An 18,873-nucleotide genomic window follows, 5' to 3' on the forward strand; every position below is an offset into this window, starting at 1 on the left:
CTTGTAACATGGGTGCCATCAATGAAAACGACACCTATCACCATTCAAAAAGTTTTTCGATTTTCAACTTTCTGCCATTGTAAAAATAAATTTACAGAAAAAAAAAATATAGGAATCTTTTTAAATATAAAAAAATAGTTAATAATATTTAAACTTATAGCATACTTTTGAAGCACTTTTAGCTATATAAAGTATAAATATTTTTTATAAGAATTTCCCAAAATTATATAATAAGGGTAGGAAAAAAAACTAGAAGATTTGATTGATTTCTGCCAGAAAAATAAACACCAATCTAAGGATGCTATACTGTCAGATTTTCCCCGCATTTAAATTCCAAACGTATAGAGGTGTTTGTAATGAAGATTTGAATTTTGGGAGGGGTAAAACCTGATTTGGTACATGAATGAATCAAGATCATATACGAATAATAGGAAATCTAAGGATATGAAAACATGTTTAAGAAAGGTATAAAAAAAAAAGATAATCCTTATCCATACCAACAAGGTGTATATCTTTTGAAGTAATTTTATATTGAATGACTTATTGAAAAAAAAAATTAGGAAACAAGTGAGTGAAGACAAAGTATGTTGAAATGACTAAAAATAAATAACGTGACCAAATGACAAGGGATGTCAAAGAATGTGTTAAATCCTAAACCTACGATGCAATATTTCAATTGTAATGATAGAAGTTAAACCTTCAACATAAAATATATATATATATATATATATATATATATATATATATATACTAACCAATTATTATTGAACTAAGCTCACTTTATTATCGGTACATATTATTTGGAACGTCGTAAACACCAAAACACATACATAAATAAATAACAATCACATGGTGACAAAAAAAAAAAAAAAAAAAAAAAAACGTGACAACATTTAAAGTGATGAACTCCTCCCATTTGGCTTCTACAAATTCCCTCTTTCCCCGCTCCCTTTCACCACATTCCCACAATCGTCTTCACTCACTTACTCCCAAAACAGAGCAAAACAGAGTAAAACAGAGTAATGGAGAATTACAGAGACAACAAAAAGCCTCATTCTTCTTCTTCCTCACTTCACAAGCCATGGAAGAAAGGCCCTTCAAGAGGCAAAGGTGGCCCTCAAAACGCTTCTTGTGAGTACCGTGGCGTCCGTCAACGCACTTGGGGCAAATGGGTTGCTGAAATTCGCGAGCCCAAGAAGCGAACCAGGCTTTGGCTTGGCTCTTTTTCCACTGCTGAAGAAGCTGCTATGGCTTATGATCAAGCTGCTACCAGGCTTTATGGCCCTCATGCTTATCTTAATCTTCCACATTTAGCTAATAATATTAATAATAATGCTTCTAACTCTAATTTTGTGAAATGGGTTCCTTCTAAAAACTTTATTTCTCTGTTCCCTTATCCAAACCGGGCAGCTGCTGCAGCACCGACCAGCTTCATGCTTAATCTTAATGCTCAGCCGAGTCTTCATCTTATTCATCAGAGGCTTCAGCAGCTTAAAACTCCTCCTGCCTTTCTTTCCCCTAATTCCCTCCTTTCTCCTTCCAAGGTATTCTTGTTTTTTTTAAAGAAATTTGAATTTGAATTTTAGACGACGTAATATGTTCATGGGTTTGATATCCACATTTGAATTTTCTTTAAAGAAATATATAAAATTATGGATGTAAGTGGGTGGAGATTGTTTTACGGCCCTTAGGCATCTTGTTTGATTACGATTTTGATTTTTAGTTTTTCTACTTTTAAAATTTATATTTATTTTCTACTAAATTTCATGGTCTCGCAATTTTTTTAAAGAAATGTTTGAATTTTTAGTCTAAAATTAAACAACGAAAACCCCTTTTGTAAACTACTCTTTTAATTTTTAAATTTTGATTTGGTTTTTAAAAAAGCTAATAACAAGTGAATAACAAGACAAAAAAAAATTATTTATGAAAATATGTAATATTTATATACTTAATTTTTAAAAATCAAATAATCATCAAATAAAATTTTAATGTCTTTAACATATACTATAAAAGTAATGAAATATACATATAAGCTTGTAATTGTGGGAACACTATTAATATTAAAAAAATAATAATAATAATTTCTTTAAAAAATGTGAAATGTTTGTTTTTTATTGATGTTTTTACTATGGTGTTGATACTTATTCTTCTCGTCTCTTTAAAATTGAAGATTTGATCTATTTAAAAAAAAAATGAATATTCACTCTACTTACATTAGTTAATTAATTAATGTTTTAATTTGTAATATAAGAACATAGTAGATATTTTATAGATATTTTCGTTGCAATCGGTATTTACAAGTTTGTTTCACCCACTTTTTCTCTTTGCAAGAAACTCGAAAATGAGGACGAGAAGGAGAAGGATGACGACGAAGCTTTGGTGAGAGAGGAGACGACGACGAGGAGAGATGTCGAAGAAGAGAAACCACAGATTGATCTAAATGAGTTTCTACAACAGCTTGGAATTTTGAAAGAAGAAGAAGAGGAAAAAATAGTGATTGAATTAGAAGGAGAGGAAGGCAATAATAATAATAATAATGATGATGATGATGGAGGATGTTGTTTGGGATCATCAGAATCCAATAATTGTGATTACAGTGATGAAGTTGAAGTGCTTAGTGACAAAAGCTTTAATTGGGATTCAATTATGGAAATGAATCCTAACATTGAAGATCATCATTTTGGAAACTTTCAAGTTTATGATCATTATGTTAATTATGAAGATGATCTAAGTTTTCCCAATTCCATTTGGGATTTTGAAGAAGACCTTTCCACAAGAATCATACATTAGAAAAAATGCCAACTTTATTTCATGATTTTTTAAATTTGAGTTTTTTTTGGAAAAGTTGTATACTATAGTAAAAATAGAGATGATCGATGGAATAAATGGGATAGAGCCATCTACAAGGAAATAAGAGTTTTTTTTTTTTTTTTTGAATCTCTAATCACTTGATATGATTGATAACACATATTTTATGTCAGTTGAGTTTTGTTAATGTTGACTGAAAATGAAAGGATTGTTAGAAAATTATTGATTTAAACCTTTTACTAACTTTATAACTGTGTCGAATGATAAGATATTAGAAAACTAAAAGGGTATAGATGAAAATAAAATATAAGTAGGAAAATATATAATTGTCAAATATGTAAATATTGTCTCACGTCAATTAGAAGAGTGATAAAGATTTACCGTACATAAGTAGATGGCAATATCTTTATAGATATGGGAGTTTGGTAAAATTAAATTTAATAGATTTAGAACTAAAGTTCACTGTATCATATTATTATGAAATTTTGATGAGGCACATTATTGTCCTAACAATAGTAGAGATCTAAATACACGAGATTTGTGAGGAGAATGATGACATTGATGTTTTTCAATACTATGCAACTTGAACAGATGAAAGGTATGATATTAAAATCTTTAATTATATTGGAAATCACAACTCTAATGATTAGACAGTGCCAATTCTAAAATTTTTCATGTTATATAAAGATTCATAGTTAATAAAAAAAACGAAAAAAAAAAAAACATGGTTATTTGCTTAAATGGCAGCTAAATGAAAGGTACTCTATTTACCTATTGTTTAATATGTCCACTAAATGAACTCAAATAATAATAATATATCCATTGAATATAAAGTATAATTGAGACTTTAGAATATATTAACCCTTGTGGATTAGTTTTAGATTAAACTACTATTTTAATTTTTGTACTTTGAAAATTTAGTTCTTTAGAGTTAATTTTGATCAAAGTTGATTAAATAATAAAATTGTTCGATTTTTTGGAACCCACCTTCACAATAGTTTTCAGGTAAGAAACTACACTAGAAATATGTTTCCAAAATTTATAGTGGAGTGATTAATATATAATAACAAGTTTTTGAAATAATCTACTATAAAATAGGGACATAACTAAAATTGAATATGTCTTGGTTACAAGATAAAAATAGTATTTTAATCATAGGGTAATTGCAATGGGTAGCATTTTTAGGGATAATAACTAAAGTGTATAATAGAATTTTAAAAAAATTGTAAATGTAGCAAAGTTTATCAGCAATAAAGACTCTTACCAACGATATGGTCTATGACTCCTACTAGTGATTTGGTATATCATTGATTGACAATCTAATTTTTGCCATGTTTGCAATTTCTTTTACACCATACTAAATTTACTAATACTTTGGATCTCATTACTATATTTGCAACTGTCTCTTAACCATAAGTTTATAATTTAATTTCGAAAAGAGTACCTTTGTTATAGATTTTGTATCATTCACTTGAAATGAGATGTGAAAGAGTCGTAACCTTAGTAGACCATTTGTCATTGAAGTGACCATCGACATAAATTAGTATATTAAAATAACGTTCAAAAGAAGAAAAAGAATTATGTCAAACGACATTGATCATTGATAATTAACATATAAGTAGAAAGTTTAAATCTATACATCTGCATGTTGTATTAGAAAATCAATAATAATTTATGGTCCGACAAAAAAATTTCATAGCTCAATAAATAAAGTAAAGGTACCAATTAAATTGGTTGTTTGATTTGTTTAAGCTACCAAATTAATAATAATTTGTTTAAGGTACCAATTGAGTTTCAAATCCTTATACATTTGGGTGTTGTATTGGACCAAGTTGATTTGCTTAAGAAGATGTCATCAATCAGAGAAGGTTATGATTGTTTTTTTTTTTTAATAGAAAATTCAGATTCTGTTTTATGTTTTTAGATTTACTATTTCACAAATTCTATTTATGAAAACTTCGTATCCAAATTTTGAATTTTGAATTTCAAAATGCATAATTATATTAGATAAAGATAAAAACATTTAGAAACACAATATCATGTTATAAACTCAATTATTTTTAAAATATATATATAGTCTATTATGTAATGTATTATAAATTATATAATATTATAAAACAATAACTATATAAAATTTTGGGTTGTTTTCAAATACAAAAAAATGAACCAAAATAGTAAAATTTCATTGTCTACCTATGATAGACACAGATAGTAGACACGATAGACTACTATTTGTGTCATGATAGACATAGTAGTCTATTGTGGTCTACTACAATCTATTGCAGATAGATTGTAAATATTTTCAATAATTTTGTCATTTAAAATAATTTTTCTAATTTTTTTAGCCTAAATTATATTCATAAATAAATTAATAGTAGTTTAATGCCAACTAAATATTAGTAGGTACTACAACCAGTTTTATGATTTATAAATATATAGTATCAAACACATTTTAAACAATTATTTACATTAGAATCCAACTTCTGAATCTACTATAAAATACATGTTTAAATATGATTTCATTAAATTTTTTATTTTTAAATTTCTTTTTTCAAATTCTCAAACAGTCCCTAGGGGTTATAAGATAACCCCAGTGTTCACTTTATTTTTGAAAGTGAAAATTTCTGCAAAGTATGCTATAATGAAACATCATCTATATAAATACTAGATCATCAAATTTTCTGCTGTTTGGAGAAACTTGAAAATTCAATAAATTCCACTTTTCAGATAACAGTTCCCCTAGACCAGCCTAAATGGAAAACATTACCTGAAACTTATATTATTCATTCTGATACTCAGAGGCACTAAGATACTCACCATTTTCTTCAAAATATTCGATTAGGCGCTTCAAAAATGCATCATGAGTTACTGTATCGGTGTCGCAAACCAGACAACATTGTCTTCTTGCTCGAGTCACAGCTACATTCATTCGTCTATGGTCGCTTAAGAACCCTACCTGCAATGTTTTTAGAAGAATTTGCTAGTGCAAGTCCCTAAAAATTTGAGGTTCATAAATTTTTGTACAAAGAGATGATACCTCTTTCTTTGAATTTGATCGGACCATGGAGATGATAATAGCTTCCTTCTCTCTTCCTTGGAAGCCATCAACTGTAGAGATTTCAATGTCTTTTAGTTTGTCTTCATTGCTTCTCAACATTTTTAGTAACACAACCTGCAATTTATAAAGGTAGTAAGGCAAAATACATGCTGCCCCTAATACCATCTCTAGATGACTGGCTCGGAAGCATATTTGATTCGTTGAATCGGTTTTCTCGTGTAGAGGATCAATTCTAGAACAATCAAAGTAAAAGAACCTTTCTACCTGTGCAGCATAAGGAGTTATAATTCCAATATCAGAAGGTTGAACGCCACTTTGGATCAGCCTCTTTGCATGAGCCATAGCAACCTCAGCTTCACCTTCATTTAAGGTGCTTTCTTCTTCGTCCTTCTTTTCTTCCATTTCACACCTGAAGAAGATCATAATTAGCCATACAAGCAGTGGCATCATCAAATTAGTCTACAACGCATTTGTAATTCTCTCTCTCCAATAACGTATACAACGCATCCTTGCTTCTGGACAAGCTTCATGCAGAGAGATGGAATTACTTTGTCTTATAGCAAATGTTCAGTTAAAGTTGGTATGCAATACCCAGCTGTGTCTATGAGCAGAAGGGTAGGTTCAGTTGATGATGTCTTTTTCACATCCTCAAGGTCATAAAGCGTATGTGCAGCAACACTTGAATGAGCTTTGATCTGTAATTCAGCAATTGATAGAAGTCCATGATTTTGTTGTTCATGATCAGCCAAACAATTTCAAGTCCAACAAATAAAACTACAATCAATAGATCACATCCAGGTATGACACAAGTACCTTACTATCATAAAGCTCTTTTGATGACCAATCCATGATAAGTTCATGCATACGGTATTGGACGGTAAGCATAGACGTCACTTCATTTCCATACATTTCAGCCAGGCGTTCAAATAGGGTTCTTCCCAGTCCCTTCTTCTCTGCTTCGACACTTTGGATTGTTGGAGGAAGCTGAAGATGGTCTCCGGCAAGAATGCATCTTGAGGCCTGAAACAAGCATTATGCCATGATCTATTTTAAATCGAGCTTGATACAAGTACAAACAAAATTTCCATATTTGCCCAACATGAACTTTTGAATCTGAGAAATTCATGGAACTCCTAGAGAGCGTTCTCCACATTTTCCTTTTTCTAGGGAAACAGAAAAAGACTGCATTTCGAATAAAAATGTCCTTTTTCAACACAAATTTTTTGTTTTCAAGTCGATGTCTCTAAGATAATCATCACTACCCAAACAACCAATCAGTTACTCTTTTCATTTAGATATCTAAGAACATCGGAACTTAAGTGAAAAGTTATAGGTTAAAAATCACTTTTAGTCCCTAAATTTTTATAAAAGTAACAATGTAGTCCCTGAGCTTTGGTTTGTAATGATTTAGTTCCTGAACTTTCAATTTTACGACAATTTAGTCCCTAAACTTTACTATATAACAATTTAGTTCTTGTACTTTCAAAATTGTAACAATTTAGTCCCTATTGTAGAAATTATAGTTAAGATTTAATAAGGTTTCTTATCTAAGTAAACCGATAAACTAATTAGAAACTCAATATTCTAATAAAATACAAGTCTACATCATAAAATATTAAAAATTGACATCTCATTTTGATAAATTTGTTTACGTTAGGGACTAAATTGTAATGAATTTTAGAAGTACAAGGACTAAATTGCTACATACTAAAGTTCAGGAACTAATTTGTTACAAAATTGAAAGTATAGGGAATATCAGGGATAAATTGTTAATTTCATGAAAGTTCAAGGACCAAAAGTGTTCTTTAAGCAAAGTTATAAATGTATGAAAGAGAAAATGTCAAGGTAGCAAGCAATAGCATGAAAAGATTACACTAGTACATCTACAGTTGAGAAACAACCCGTCTCAACTGCATTAGACAGTCGTCAATATGCATACTTGAATGATGCATATTAATCATTACCTTTAACAAAGCTATCCAGCATGCAATTTCAAGTGCTTGGGCAGCTTCATCAATTATTACCAAATCAAATGAAATATTATTCAGTTTGCGAGAAAATGCCCCTGTCAAAGTTGTTAGAACAACATCTGAACTTTTTATTACATCTGTTACAGCTAACTGCTGTCTATTCCGCTCTTCCTTTGACAGTGTTCTAAGCTCCTTCTGGATATCTCTCCGTGTGTTTCGGTCCTTGGCTTTCAGAAGCTTCCCATTTAATGCCTGAAATAGTTGCTCAGAAGAAGCTCAAGAAAACTTTATTTTTTAGAATAAGAGGGCAAATGATTTCATCACAACAAAGCACTTGCACTAACAAAGGACTGAGCAAGAAACTCACTCAAGAAAAAGACCTCTAAAGCGACAGAATGCAAAAAAGGACACTAGGCAAAGGATATGCCCTCACTCAAGCAAAGCATTTCTCCATTTTCAAAATAGCACAGAACAAATTTGAATAAATGAGCCACTGGTCACAAAAACGAACTGTCTGGATGGATAAAGATCACCAAATTTAACCAAAACCACGTAAGATAATCTTAAGATCTCTTAAGAAGCTAGTTATTTGAGTTGGTAAAATAATCCTTCTGGAAGAGAATAAAGGCTTTTGAAAACCCGTTGGTTCCCCTTTCCCTAAACTTGACTTGAAGTAGAACTGAGCAACTTCTTTGCAGGATGAAGAAAGCACAAATCATAGGGCTCAGTATACTTCAAACAAGCATACATTAAATTACAGTTCACTTCAAAGTTGATGCATAAAAACTACTATGGCATTGTGCTCATGAAAGGTGTAGCAATCTTGAGTTTTTTGAGTTCAGAATCTTCCTAGAAATGGTTTCCACATTAAAAACTGGCTGCCAACTGTCAATCTATCCCTTCCTTTGTGTTATTTATTTGATACTTTCATTGAAGGGTTAAAATCTGAAAATAACTAGAGTCAAAGTAATCAGACAACCCATTCCTCCCCCCAAAACTCTATAGGCTGTGCATTATTGATAGTCCATCAGATTACAGGCTTCTGCTACCGTAGGTTGGGCCTAACTTTTGCCAAGGAATAAAATAACTTATAATCTAAAATCCAGCAGAGTTGTATTGTAAGATGGGATAGGCTACTGATAGTTTATCTATACCTAACAAGTCAGGAAAAGGATTTTGCAAATGGAGGAACTTTGAGTAAAACCCTAAACAATATGTTCGACTTCAAATATATACCAGAAAAGGTCGTCTCTAACTCCTAGATGTTAAGAGAGGGAAAAAGAAAACTAATAACATGCTACAATTTCACATGCAACATTTGACAGATAAGAAACAAGACTCTGAAGTGTAGGCATTGTCAAAGTTTTACCTTCATCTCTTTCCGAATGTCATTTGCAAGAGAACTATTATCCCCACGCAAGACCTAATATCGAAGAAAATTGTGAGAAGAAATTTTTACTTCGCAATGGGCCAGAAATTACATCAGCCAGAGAACTAGACAGCAACTTGAAACTTAAGTGGTCAATCAAGGAATGATTCAAGTCGTAGAAAAATACCAAACAATATCATTTTCTGATAATTTCCAGATAGATTAGTTCCTTAAAAAAAAAAGTTCCCTGAGATGTCTGATGTCTTCATATGTTCACAGGAGCGGATTCACTTATGCAACATGCTTGATGCTCACATGATGGAGTAGAGAAAATAATGGGCAGACAAAATTATCTTAAATTTTTGCGTTCATGGCATTAGTTCTTTCAGCCAAATAGGTGATTATGTATACCTGGGCATCTAGAGCACTCTCCAACACTTGAGGAAGTAAACGAGCAGGATGTCCCACTCTCACCAACTTTACTCTAATCAAGCATGTTAAGATAAGTGATCATATGTATCATCTATTTACTGCCCACTTTGGGGATGAAAAAGGAAAAGAGGAAATAATGCAAATAATAACACTAGGATGGGATAAATTACCACAAATCATGATTGGTATTAGTAGTCTATCCAAGATTCTTCTAATTTTTTAGTTAAAAAAAATAGTTTTAAAAGATCCCTAACCTTGTTTTTATTTTTTTTAATTTAAAAATGTCGAGTAAGAATTAAAATAACAAAAGAAAATTACAGTAAAGGAGAAATACAAGGTTAGGACCTTTTAACCTAATTTTTAAACCTTGGGGACTAATTGCACCCATTCTTGGAAACTCGGGGTTTAAAAAGGTAATTTTTTCAAAAAAAAAAAAAACAAAATTGACGCAAAGTTTCATATGACGATAAAATATTTGCTTGCCGTTCAACATATATTCAGCATTTACCATATTTCATGACATATCAATTCTTGTTAAAATAAACCATATGATATTGAATAGGTGCAAGAAAATGATTCAAACGCTTTTATTTTATAAGTTTATGCGGATTCTATCTTCATCATTCCTTCCATCAGTTTAAGTGTTTAATAAAGTTCCATTTCCTCAGGAAAAATAAATAAAATGTCAGTTGTAAGAAACTTGAGTATAAATGTCCATTCTTGGCTGAATAATCTTTAAATGTTGGCAAGAAATCTTTTTCTCTGGAATTACAGTTTTCACTTGACCCATTAACTCTAGAAAAATGCAGTACTTGGTCACCTGTGAGGAACAAGTCTCTCAACAATGTTGTCGACAGCAATATTTGAAGCAGCACATGCTAGAATTTTTGACCCACGCTTTACTTCTTGTAAGATAATTTCCACCACTGTTGTGGTTTTTCCAGTTCCCGGTGGACCATGCAGCAGAAATACATTTTTTGCTGATAGGGCTTTCGAGATGGCATCTTTCTTTGAAGAAAGGAGAACAAAAACAGTAGAGGTGCTTAAATGAGTAAACTAGGTAAAACTGTAAGCATAAACAGAAAGAAAGTAAAAGAACAACACTTCATATTCTGAACCAGGCTTATGCCAAGAAGCAAGAATATAAGTTTCCCATGACGTCAAAAGCATAAATTCAAGAACCTTTACCTAGACTCTACCTTTCTTCTTTAAATAAGAAAATTGTGCATTAAGAATAACAATGTAGAAAAGGGAAGGACAAATTAAATGTCAATCCCAACTCCCAACCCAGGATGGAGGAAATTATGAATGATGTTCCATAACTGTTCAAAACAAAAGGCGTAATAGATTTGCTAAGGCATTATGCAAAAAGCCCTAGTCATCATGAGGTTCACATCACAACAATTCCCCTTCCCAACAATCTCCCCCTTTCCCTTTGTAACTTTATTCTGATTGAGGCACATTTTTGTAAACTCCTGAAGGAAGAAAATAGACTTCAAACATGTATTGTCATCATACCCAACAGAGTGTACGACCATAAGTGAAAATAATAATAATATCATTAATAAAGCCATAAGGTAAAAAAGCTTAATGTTAATTTGAACTCTCCAACAGGGAGATCTCAGCCAAAGTCAAAAGGTTACTTTTCTAGGAACAAAAGCATATATGCATGTATAACTGCAGACTACCCACTTGAAGAAAAAGAAACTTGAAAAAAGAAAACAATAATCTATGAAGAAATTGTAAATGTGTAAGGAAATATAAATTATCAGCTCATTAACCTGAGAGTGATCAAGATTGGAGTTGAAGGGTTTGAATTTAACATCAGTTTTGGACATTGATGGTTGCCTCTCTCCAAATAATACAGGAATAAGATCAGCAGCAGGTCCTCTATGTACCCCTTTGCTCAATTGTATCAGGGCATCCTTCATCCTACGATATGTCACCTGCAAAAGAAGTGAATATCAGATTTGCTTATACAGTGGATAGTCAAATAAGTATTTTAGGACTTCATAGGTTCGTCGGTTGAAGGGATGGAAAAAGGTAACTGGTAGTGTCTCAATTATATATTTACTGATTTTGGCTCAAAATAGCCTAGGAAGGTCGAGAGCCCCCTCCTGGATACAAGCTCACAAGCTTAAACTCTCAAGAAAATCAAAAGATACCTCCCTGCCTCTACATTCCTATTTTTATAGCAAATTGTCACCCCTCTCCCTACTAACAGAATTCCCCACTACTAACCGAATTTGTTATAGATTTGGTGGTCCCCTCTCTAACTAATTTGATTCTTTTCCATAGTTACATTTTTGCCCTTCTCCCTACTCTTCCTTTTGGCCTTTCTTTCATATCTTCTAAATATGGGAGGTCTATCATTACCCTCCCCTCAAAGCACCACCTTGTCCTCAAGGTGAAAATCAGGGAATTGTTCAGCTAATTGTGCTCCTCCTTCCCAAGTTGCATCTTCTATTGGTAGATCTTCCCACTGTATGAGTACTTCAAAATCATTTGGTGATGATATCGTTGAACCAATCTTCCTAACCCCCAAGACTTGACAATGGTTTGGTTGTTTTCCAAAAGGTCTCACTGTTGGTGAAGAGAATCGTGGTAGTATGGTTCCTTTGGCCTTTCTCAATTGTGAAACGTATATTACTGGATGTATGGAGACATTGTGAGGTAGATCAAGCCTATATGCCACAGGTCCGACCTTTTGAATTATCTGAAAGGGTCCACTGTAGCGTGGTGCTAGTTTTGGGTGGCTGTGCACCAATAGTGATCCTTGGTGATAAGGCTTGAGCTTGATGTAAACCCCATCCGATACTTCAAAGTTTACCTCTCTTCTTTTTGAATCTGCTAGGGCCTTCATTCGTTGTTGTGTTGCTTCTAGTGTTTTCTTCAACTGTTTGAGCATCTCGTCCCTGTTTTTAAGTAGGACGTCTACTTCTCCTACTGTGGCATTCCCTTGTGTGTAACAAATGAGTGTAGGTGCTGGTCTACCATACAATACCTCGTAAGGTGTACATTTGATGGCTGTGTGGTAGGATGTGTTGTAATTATATTCAGCCCATGCCAGCCATTTGTGCCATTGTGAAGAAGTCTCTATGGTAAAGCATCTTAGATAAGCCTCTACGCCTCTGTTGACCACTTCTGTTTGCCCATCTGTTTGTGGGTGATAGGATGAGCTCCTCTTGAGTTGTGTTCCCATCAATTTAAACAATTCTTCCCAAAATAGGCTAGTAAATACTTTATCTCTGTCAGAAATGATGCTTCTAGGCACTCCATGTAAACGCACAATTTCCTTCATGAACAAAGTGGCCACTGTTGCTGTTGTATAAGGGTGGCGAAGAGCAATGAAGTTTGCATATTTGGATAGCCTATCAACCACTACCAAGATTGAGTTGTATCCCTCGGATTTCGGCAGTCCCTCCACAAAGTCCATGCTGATATCTTGCCAAGTGAGCTCGGGTATTGGCAGAGGTTGGAGTAGTCCAGCAGGGGCTAAGGCCAAATACTTGGCTTGTTGGCAGACAGAGCAATCCCCTACAAAAGCCCTTACCTTTGCCTTCATCCCTGTTCAGAAGAATTCTTTTTTTAACCGTTGGTACATTTTCACTACACCATTGTGCCCTCCAATTGGGTTGTGGAATTTTTGTAGAAGTAATGGAATTGTAGGTGATTGAGGTGGGAGTACAATACACTGCTTATACAACAGAAGCTCTCCCTGCAATGTATATCCCTAGGGGTGTGGTTGCTCTGCTCGTATGTTATCCCTGATTGTTCTTAGTTCCTAATCTTGCTCAACTTGACTCGTGAATACCTCCTGATTGAGGGCATGCAGTACACTGATCATGGTCATTTTCAGCGTGGTAGGCAACCTAGACAAAGCATCTGCTACCGAGTTTTCCCTCCCTTTCTTATACTCAATCTCGAACTCGTATCCTATTAATTTTGCAACCCATTTCTGATATTCACCTGCTATGATCCGCTGTTCTAATAGGAACTTGAGACTTTTCTGATCTGTTCTTACAATGAATTTTCTTCCTAAAAGATAGGGGCGCCACTTTTGTATAGCCATGACTATGGCAATTAGTTCCCTTTCGTAGGCAGCCTTGAGTCGATGTGTGGGTGGGAGTGCCTTGCTGAAGTATGCCACCGGCCTTCCTTCTTGCATCAGGATTGCCCCAACTCCTACCCCAGGGGCATCTGTTTCAATTATGAATGTTTGATTGAAATCAGGGAGCTTGAGGGTGGGTAGTTGGGCCATATTTTGCTTCAAGACCTCGAAGGCCTCTTGAGTGTCCTCATTCCACTGTAACCTATCCCTTTTGAGCTGCTGTGTTAGAGGGAAAGCCAGCAAGCCATATGGCGATACAAACTTGCGGCAATAGCCCGTTAACCCAAGGAATCCCCTGAGTTGCTTAACTGTTGTTGGTGTTGGCCATTGGAGCATAGCTTCCACCTTTGAAGGGTCTGCTGCTACTCCTTCTTCTGATATGATATGCCCCAGATAATCTATTTGCTTTGCCCCAAATGTACACTTCTTAAAATTGGCCACGAACTGGTTGTCCTCCAAAGCTTGTAGCACCACAGATAGATGATGCACATGGTCACATAAAGAAGAGCTGTAAATTAAGATATCATCGAAGAACACTAACACAAATTTTCTTAAGTAGGAATGCAAGAGATCATTCATTACCGATTGAAATGTAGATGGAGTGTTTCTCAAACCGAATGGCATGACTAAGAACTTGTAGTGGCCTTCATGAGTGCGAAATGCGGTTTTGTGTATGTCTGAAGGAGCCACTCGAATTTGATGGTATCCTGACTTCAAGTCAATGTTCAAGAATACCCGTGCACCAGCCAATTCATCAAGGAGTTCCTCAACCATTGGAATAGGGAAGTTTTCTGGTACTGTGACTTGATTTAATGCCTTATAATCGACACAAAACCGCCAGCTACCATCCTTCTTCTTCAATAATAACACCGGGCTTGAGAAAGGACTTACACTGGGCTGAATGATCCCGGCAGTGAGCATCTCTTCTACCAGCTTCTCAATCTCGTCCTTCTGGAATTGTGGGTATCTATACGGCCTAACTTTCACTAAACCTGCCCCTGGCTTGAGTTCGATGTGGTGTTCATGATGTCTCATTGGTGGTAACCCTTCTACTGAACTAAAAACGGCTTGGTATCTCTCTAAGATCTCTTGTATTTCCGGTTGTAGCTCTACTATTGACTGTGTTGCTCCATTTCTTTCAAAAGTCATGAGCGAGTTTAGCTCGAGAAGGATACCTTGGCCCCCTCCTTTTACCAATTTCATCATTGACTTTAGTGAAATCTGTGCTTTCATAGGCTATGGTCCCCTTGCAAGTGTACTCTCCAGTCACCTACTTGAAATTCCATCTCGGACGTTCCCTAATCGCATTCGACTTGTCCTAAAGTCATCAGCCATTGCACTCCTAACACCACATAAGCACTACCCAGGGGCAAAGGAAAGAAGTCATTGATAATAATTAAGTTTGGAAGGTTAAGAATTACCCCCTTGCAAATGCCCGTCGTCCTCACTAATGTCCCTGTTCCCAGCATAATTCCATAACTCAATGTTGGTGTCTGTGGCAGTTTCAGGGCTGATACTAGTTCGTTATCAATGAAGTTGTGTGAGGCACCACTGTCAATGAGAACAATCACGTCCCTATCTCCTATAGCTCCCCTGACTTTAATCGTACGAGGTGAATCGATCCTTGCAAGAGAGTTTAGGGATAGCTTTGCTGCTTCTTGTTCGCTATCTTCCACCACCATAGATTCTAAGGTAGTTGTCATGGGTATCTTGGCCTCCACTGGTTCGTCCTCTGTTTCCAGGATATCATCTCCTTCCTCCTCATCGTGGTAAAGCAAAATACTTAGCTCCTTCTTTTTACATCGATGCCCTGGTGTATACTTCTCCTCACAACGGTAGCAGAGTCCCTTGTCCCTTCGGATTTGCATCTCACTGTCGGATAATCGATTGAAAGCTCCGACCGTGAATGGTTTTCCGTTGACATCTTTTAAAGTAACAGAGTTTGAAGACATACCTGATGGGCGGGTCGGGTTGAGAGAGATCGTTCAGGCAGATGCGTGCGTGTTCTGATTCGAATTGGAGCCGGTTTGACAGGTGGTCGAGTTGGGTCCCGAGTTTGAAGACACGCTTGTTGATTTTGCCGGAGTCGGGTTGCCCCATTTCTTTCTTCGGGCCTCCTTCGTATCTTCTATTATTTGGGTTATTCTCATCTTCTCTTTCAGCCCAATCAACTTGAACATCCTCATTTCGATTTGAATGTCTTCCTTCAGCCCACTAACGAACTTGCTTTTTAACGTCTCATCGAATAGGTCTTTCAACGGCTGTGAGAGTTGCTCGAATCGCCGCCGGTAAGCTCGCACACTGTCGTCCTGCTTCAAGGTGAGAAACTGTGCCCTCCGGTCTTCTTCTTTGACTGGTAAGAATCGTAGCAGGAGTTGTTCTTTAAATTTGGCCCATGTATCCATCAACGTCCTTTCTTCCTCCTATTGATGCCATTCCAAAGCTTCTCCTTCCAAACACAAGATTGCAGCCTCGATTTTGTCCTTCTCCGATAACCTGTTCACAACAAAATATCTTTCAACTCTATGGAACCATCCCATTGGATCCTCACCTGGTTCTCCTTTGAATATCGGTATTTCCAGCTTCCTCAGTCGCATATCGAACAAGGGCACCTCCCTTCTTTCGCCCCTTTCCTCTCTCGCCGGCTGCTTGCCCTTATCAGTCACTGTCCTTTCTGATGACCCCGATTCCATCTCCTTGGTTGTTTCTGATCTCTTCGACCAAACCTCCAATGCCCGGATCATCTTCTGCTCCATCGACTCTCTCGATGCTTCAATTTTTGCTGTCATCATGCTCTCCGTGATCTGTTGCATTTCTCCAAACCTTTGATCCATCCTGTTTTCCATTCCAACTTGAAGTAAGGTGAGTTGTTCCTCCACAGCTGATAGTCTTACCTCCATCTTTTTCACCATACCCCTTCCCCACGAACCGGATGGCTCTGATATCAAATTGGTAGTGTCCCAATTATATATTTACTGATTTTGGCTCAAAATAGACTAGGAAGGTCGAGACCCCCCTCCTGGATACAAGCTCACAAGCTTAAACTCTCAAGAAAATCAAAAGATACCTCCCTGCCTCTACATTCCTATTTTTATAGCAAATTGTCACCCCTCTCCCTACTAACAGAATTCCCCACTATTAACCGAATTTGTTATAAATTTGGTGGTCCCCTCTCTAACTAATTTGATTCTTTTCCATAGTTACATTTGTGCCCTTCTCCCTACTCTTCCTTTTGGCCTTTCTTTCATATCTTCTAAATATGGGAGGTCTATCAGTAAATTACAAATAAGAAAATATTTCTTCCTTAGACATGTAAATATAAATAAATAAACAAATAAAAGCTATATAGTAGTAAAAACTTCTTTCAGTCAAACCTCATTTGCCACCTTTTCCAGCCGTAGAGGACTAGCTAAACCCTCTTCTGGGATGTCATCAAAAGCAACAGTAATCGAAGAGTCCTGCAGATATTAGCTCTAGATTAACAGAAGTGGCAGTGAAAAGGAGAGTCACCCATGTCAAATTAATCACACGAAAAATGAAAATCCTATTATTTGAAGTGGAACTTACCTTCAACCGATAAACTACTCCTTGCCCAAGAGAAGGAGAACCTAAATCAGCTTTGTTGGGTTTCAAAACCACCACATCATGTGTGCTAAACTGCAACAATAGTAACATATGCCACCAATTAAGAGAGGGAGGAGTAGGGGAATATAGTTACAGGAACAAAAATGGCTTTTGATTGTAATTGAGGGGACACTAAGATAATTCCCTGGTGCAAAACTATATAACATGAAAAGGAATATAGATAGAATGGGAAGAAGAAATGGAAATATATCAGGAAAACCATGACACTAGCAGGTGTCATGAATCAATGAGTGTTAGCTTGCATTCCTTTGGGCTTTGGAAACTTTTGCTATCATTTGATTCTAACCATAATCACTTATAATAATATTTATATATTATATTATTATCCTTAATAATATAATCTTTATGAGAATAGCAAGTTAGAGTTCAAAAGTATGCAATATCATTTCCTCTCATTTCATATTAATTATTCACTATTTAAACCGCATAAATCAAACCAATATCATCGTCCAGAGGTGACTTGGGGTATTAAAATAGAACAAAAGTTGGATCTAGTAGTAATTTAATACTTCTCAAAACTCGAGTTCCATGTAGTTAAAAGGAACTGTCTACTTCTTCTCACCTTGTGGGGAGGAAGAACGTCTCCCTTGTTTGATTGAAACTCAAGAAGAGTTTTTCCCATTAGCCCACTCTAACAACAAAATCCAAGGCAGAAGAAATGTAAGAAGACCCAGATATTAAAGAAAATTCATGCATAATCACATTTAGTAGATCCAACATATGAAGTTAAAAACTACCGAAGCATCTATACACTTCAAGTTAAGAATAGTAGAACCCTTTTTCTGGGCAGTCTCCAAGCTCCTGGATGCACCTGAGGTGATAGACGCAGCGATTTCTGCATCCTGCATTATCAGATTCTTCATTTTAGTAAAGCTAGAAAAATTACATCACTGATCACCCAATTCATCAATCGCAAAATACTCACAAGCAGAAGTTCGTTACTGATAGAAGATTAAAAACAAACATTATTGATAAAGTAGACATTGATTGCTAACGAAATCAAACAAACAACCTTCAACTTAACATTCATTTGACACTCAAATTTCACTCCAAGAAGAAAAAGAATTCGAACAAACTCGGAAATGGGACCTTTTCCATGTCTAAAAGTGGGGCAGTGATGGAAACGAATTGCTCCAGAGTGATCGGAGCTGATTTCTTCTTGGTTTTGCTTCCCTCCATCGTCGTTGTTGCCGCTGTTCTCATCGTTGCAGGGAAAAGGGAGCGATTGAATCAGCAATAAAATCCTAAAATTTAAGTTTAAATTTCAATTTAGTTATCTAAAAAAATGGGTCCTTTTTCTTTTTCTTTTTTATTTTTTACAGACTATGGTATTTGAACTTTTTCAAAAAAAAAAAAAAAAACAAAACAAAACAAAAACAAACAAACTACCAGTACTATATTATTTGGACCTCTACGAGATGAATTTCGAATTATCGAAAATTTATAAAAATAAAAAATTGAAATAAATTATTTAAATTAA

General features: G+C 35.2%; 3 protein-coding genes across 4 annotated transcripts; 1 reads left to right on the forward strand and 2 right to left on the reverse strand.

Annotated features, from left to right (window-relative positions):
• Positions 1 to 873: 873 nt before the first annotated feature.
• On the forward strand, positions 874 to 2,902 carry LOC120091697 (Integrase-type DNA-binding superfamily protein). Its single transcript, XM_039049806.2, has 2 exons — positions 874 to 1,544; positions 2,332 to 2,902. Exons 1-2 carry the CDS (start codon positions 1,023 to 1,025, stop codon positions 2,788 to 2,790), a joined length of 981 nt encoding a protein of 326 aa, XP_038905734.1. The 5' UTR covers positions 874 to 1,022; the 3' UTR covers positions 2,791 to 2,902.
• Positions 2,903 to 5,445: 2,543 nt separating this feature from the next.
• On the reverse strand, positions 5,446 to 18,778 carry LOC120092027 (DNA-binding protein). Of its 2 annotated transcripts, none has more exons than XM_039050220.2 (15): positions 18,483 to 18,778; positions 18,131 to 18,235; positions 17,956 to 18,024; positions 17,316 to 17,405; positions 17,123 to 17,206; positions 11,419 to 11,583; positions 10,458 to 10,645; positions 9,617 to 9,689; positions 9,206 to 9,259; positions 7,831 to 8,088; positions 6,680 to 6,886; positions 6,458 to 6,561; positions 6,131 to 6,275; positions 5,846 to 5,980; positions 5,446 to 5,764 (listed from the first exon to the last, which is right to left on the reverse strand). In XM_039050220.2, the coding sequence occupies exons 1-15, from the start codon at positions 18,594 to 18,596 to the stop codon at positions 5,588 to 5,590; spliced, it is 1,968 nt and encodes a 655-aa protein (XP_038906148.1). In that variant the 5' UTR covers positions 18,597 to 18,778; the 3' UTR covers positions 5,446 to 5,587. The 2 variants fall into 2 exon arrangements, with proteins under 2 accessions (XP_038906148.1, XP_038906149.1); XM_039050221.2 differs by having other exon boundaries at positions 17,135 to 17,206; positions 18,483 to 18,760.
• On the reverse strand, positions 14,905 to 15,994 carry LOC150032917 (uncharacterized). The gene is made up of 2 exons (XM_090306864.1): positions 15,703 to 15,994; positions 14,905 to 15,620 (listed from the first exon to the last, which is right to left on the reverse strand). The coding sequence occupies exons 1-2, from the start codon at positions 15,846 to 15,848 to the stop codon at positions 15,047 to 15,049; spliced, it is 720 nt and encodes a 239-aa protein (XP_090162990.1). The 5' UTR covers positions 15,849 to 15,994; the 3' UTR covers positions 14,905 to 15,046.
• Positions 18,779 to 18,873: the final 95 nt, after the last annotated feature.

Source organism: Benincasa hispida, chromosome 11, assembly GCF_027475165.1.
Source record: "Benincasa hispida cultivar pf3 chromosome 11, pf3_genome.v1.1, whole genome shotgun sequence".
Classification (NCBI taxonomy): domain Eukaryota; kingdom Viridiplantae; phylum Streptophyta; class Magnoliopsida; order Cucurbitales; family Cucurbitaceae; genus Benincasa; species Benincasa hispida.

Coding starts and splice junctions, on each gene's coding strand:
- LOC150032917 (XM_090306864.1), bottom strand. CDS start 15,848: ATGGGGCAACCCGACTCCGGCAAAATCAACAAGCGTGTCTTCAAACTC. Junction 15,621..15,702: donor CAACCCGACCCGCCCATCAG/GTATGTCTTCAA, acceptor ATTATCCGACAG/TGAGATGCAAATCCGAAGGG.
- LOC120092027 (XM_039050220.2), bottom strand. CDS start 18,596: ATGAGAACAGCGGCAACAACGACGATGGAGGGAAGCAAAACCAAGAAG. Junction 17,207..17,315: donor GAGTAGTTTATCGGTTGAAG/GTAAGTTCCACT, acceptor TAATATCTGCAG/GACTCTTCGATTACTGTTGC. Junction 9,690..10,457: donor GAGAGACTTGTTCCTCACAG/GTGACCAAGTAC, acceptor ATGCTTGATTAG/AGTAAAGTTGGTGAGAGTGG.
- LOC120091697 (XM_039049806.2), top strand. CDS start 1,023: ATGGAGAATTACAGAGACAACAAAAAGCCTCATTCTTCTTCTTCCTCA. Junction 1,545..2,331: donor CCCTCCTTTCTCCTTCCAAG/GTATTCTTGTTT, acceptor TCTCTTTGCAAG/AAACTCGAAAATGAGGACGA.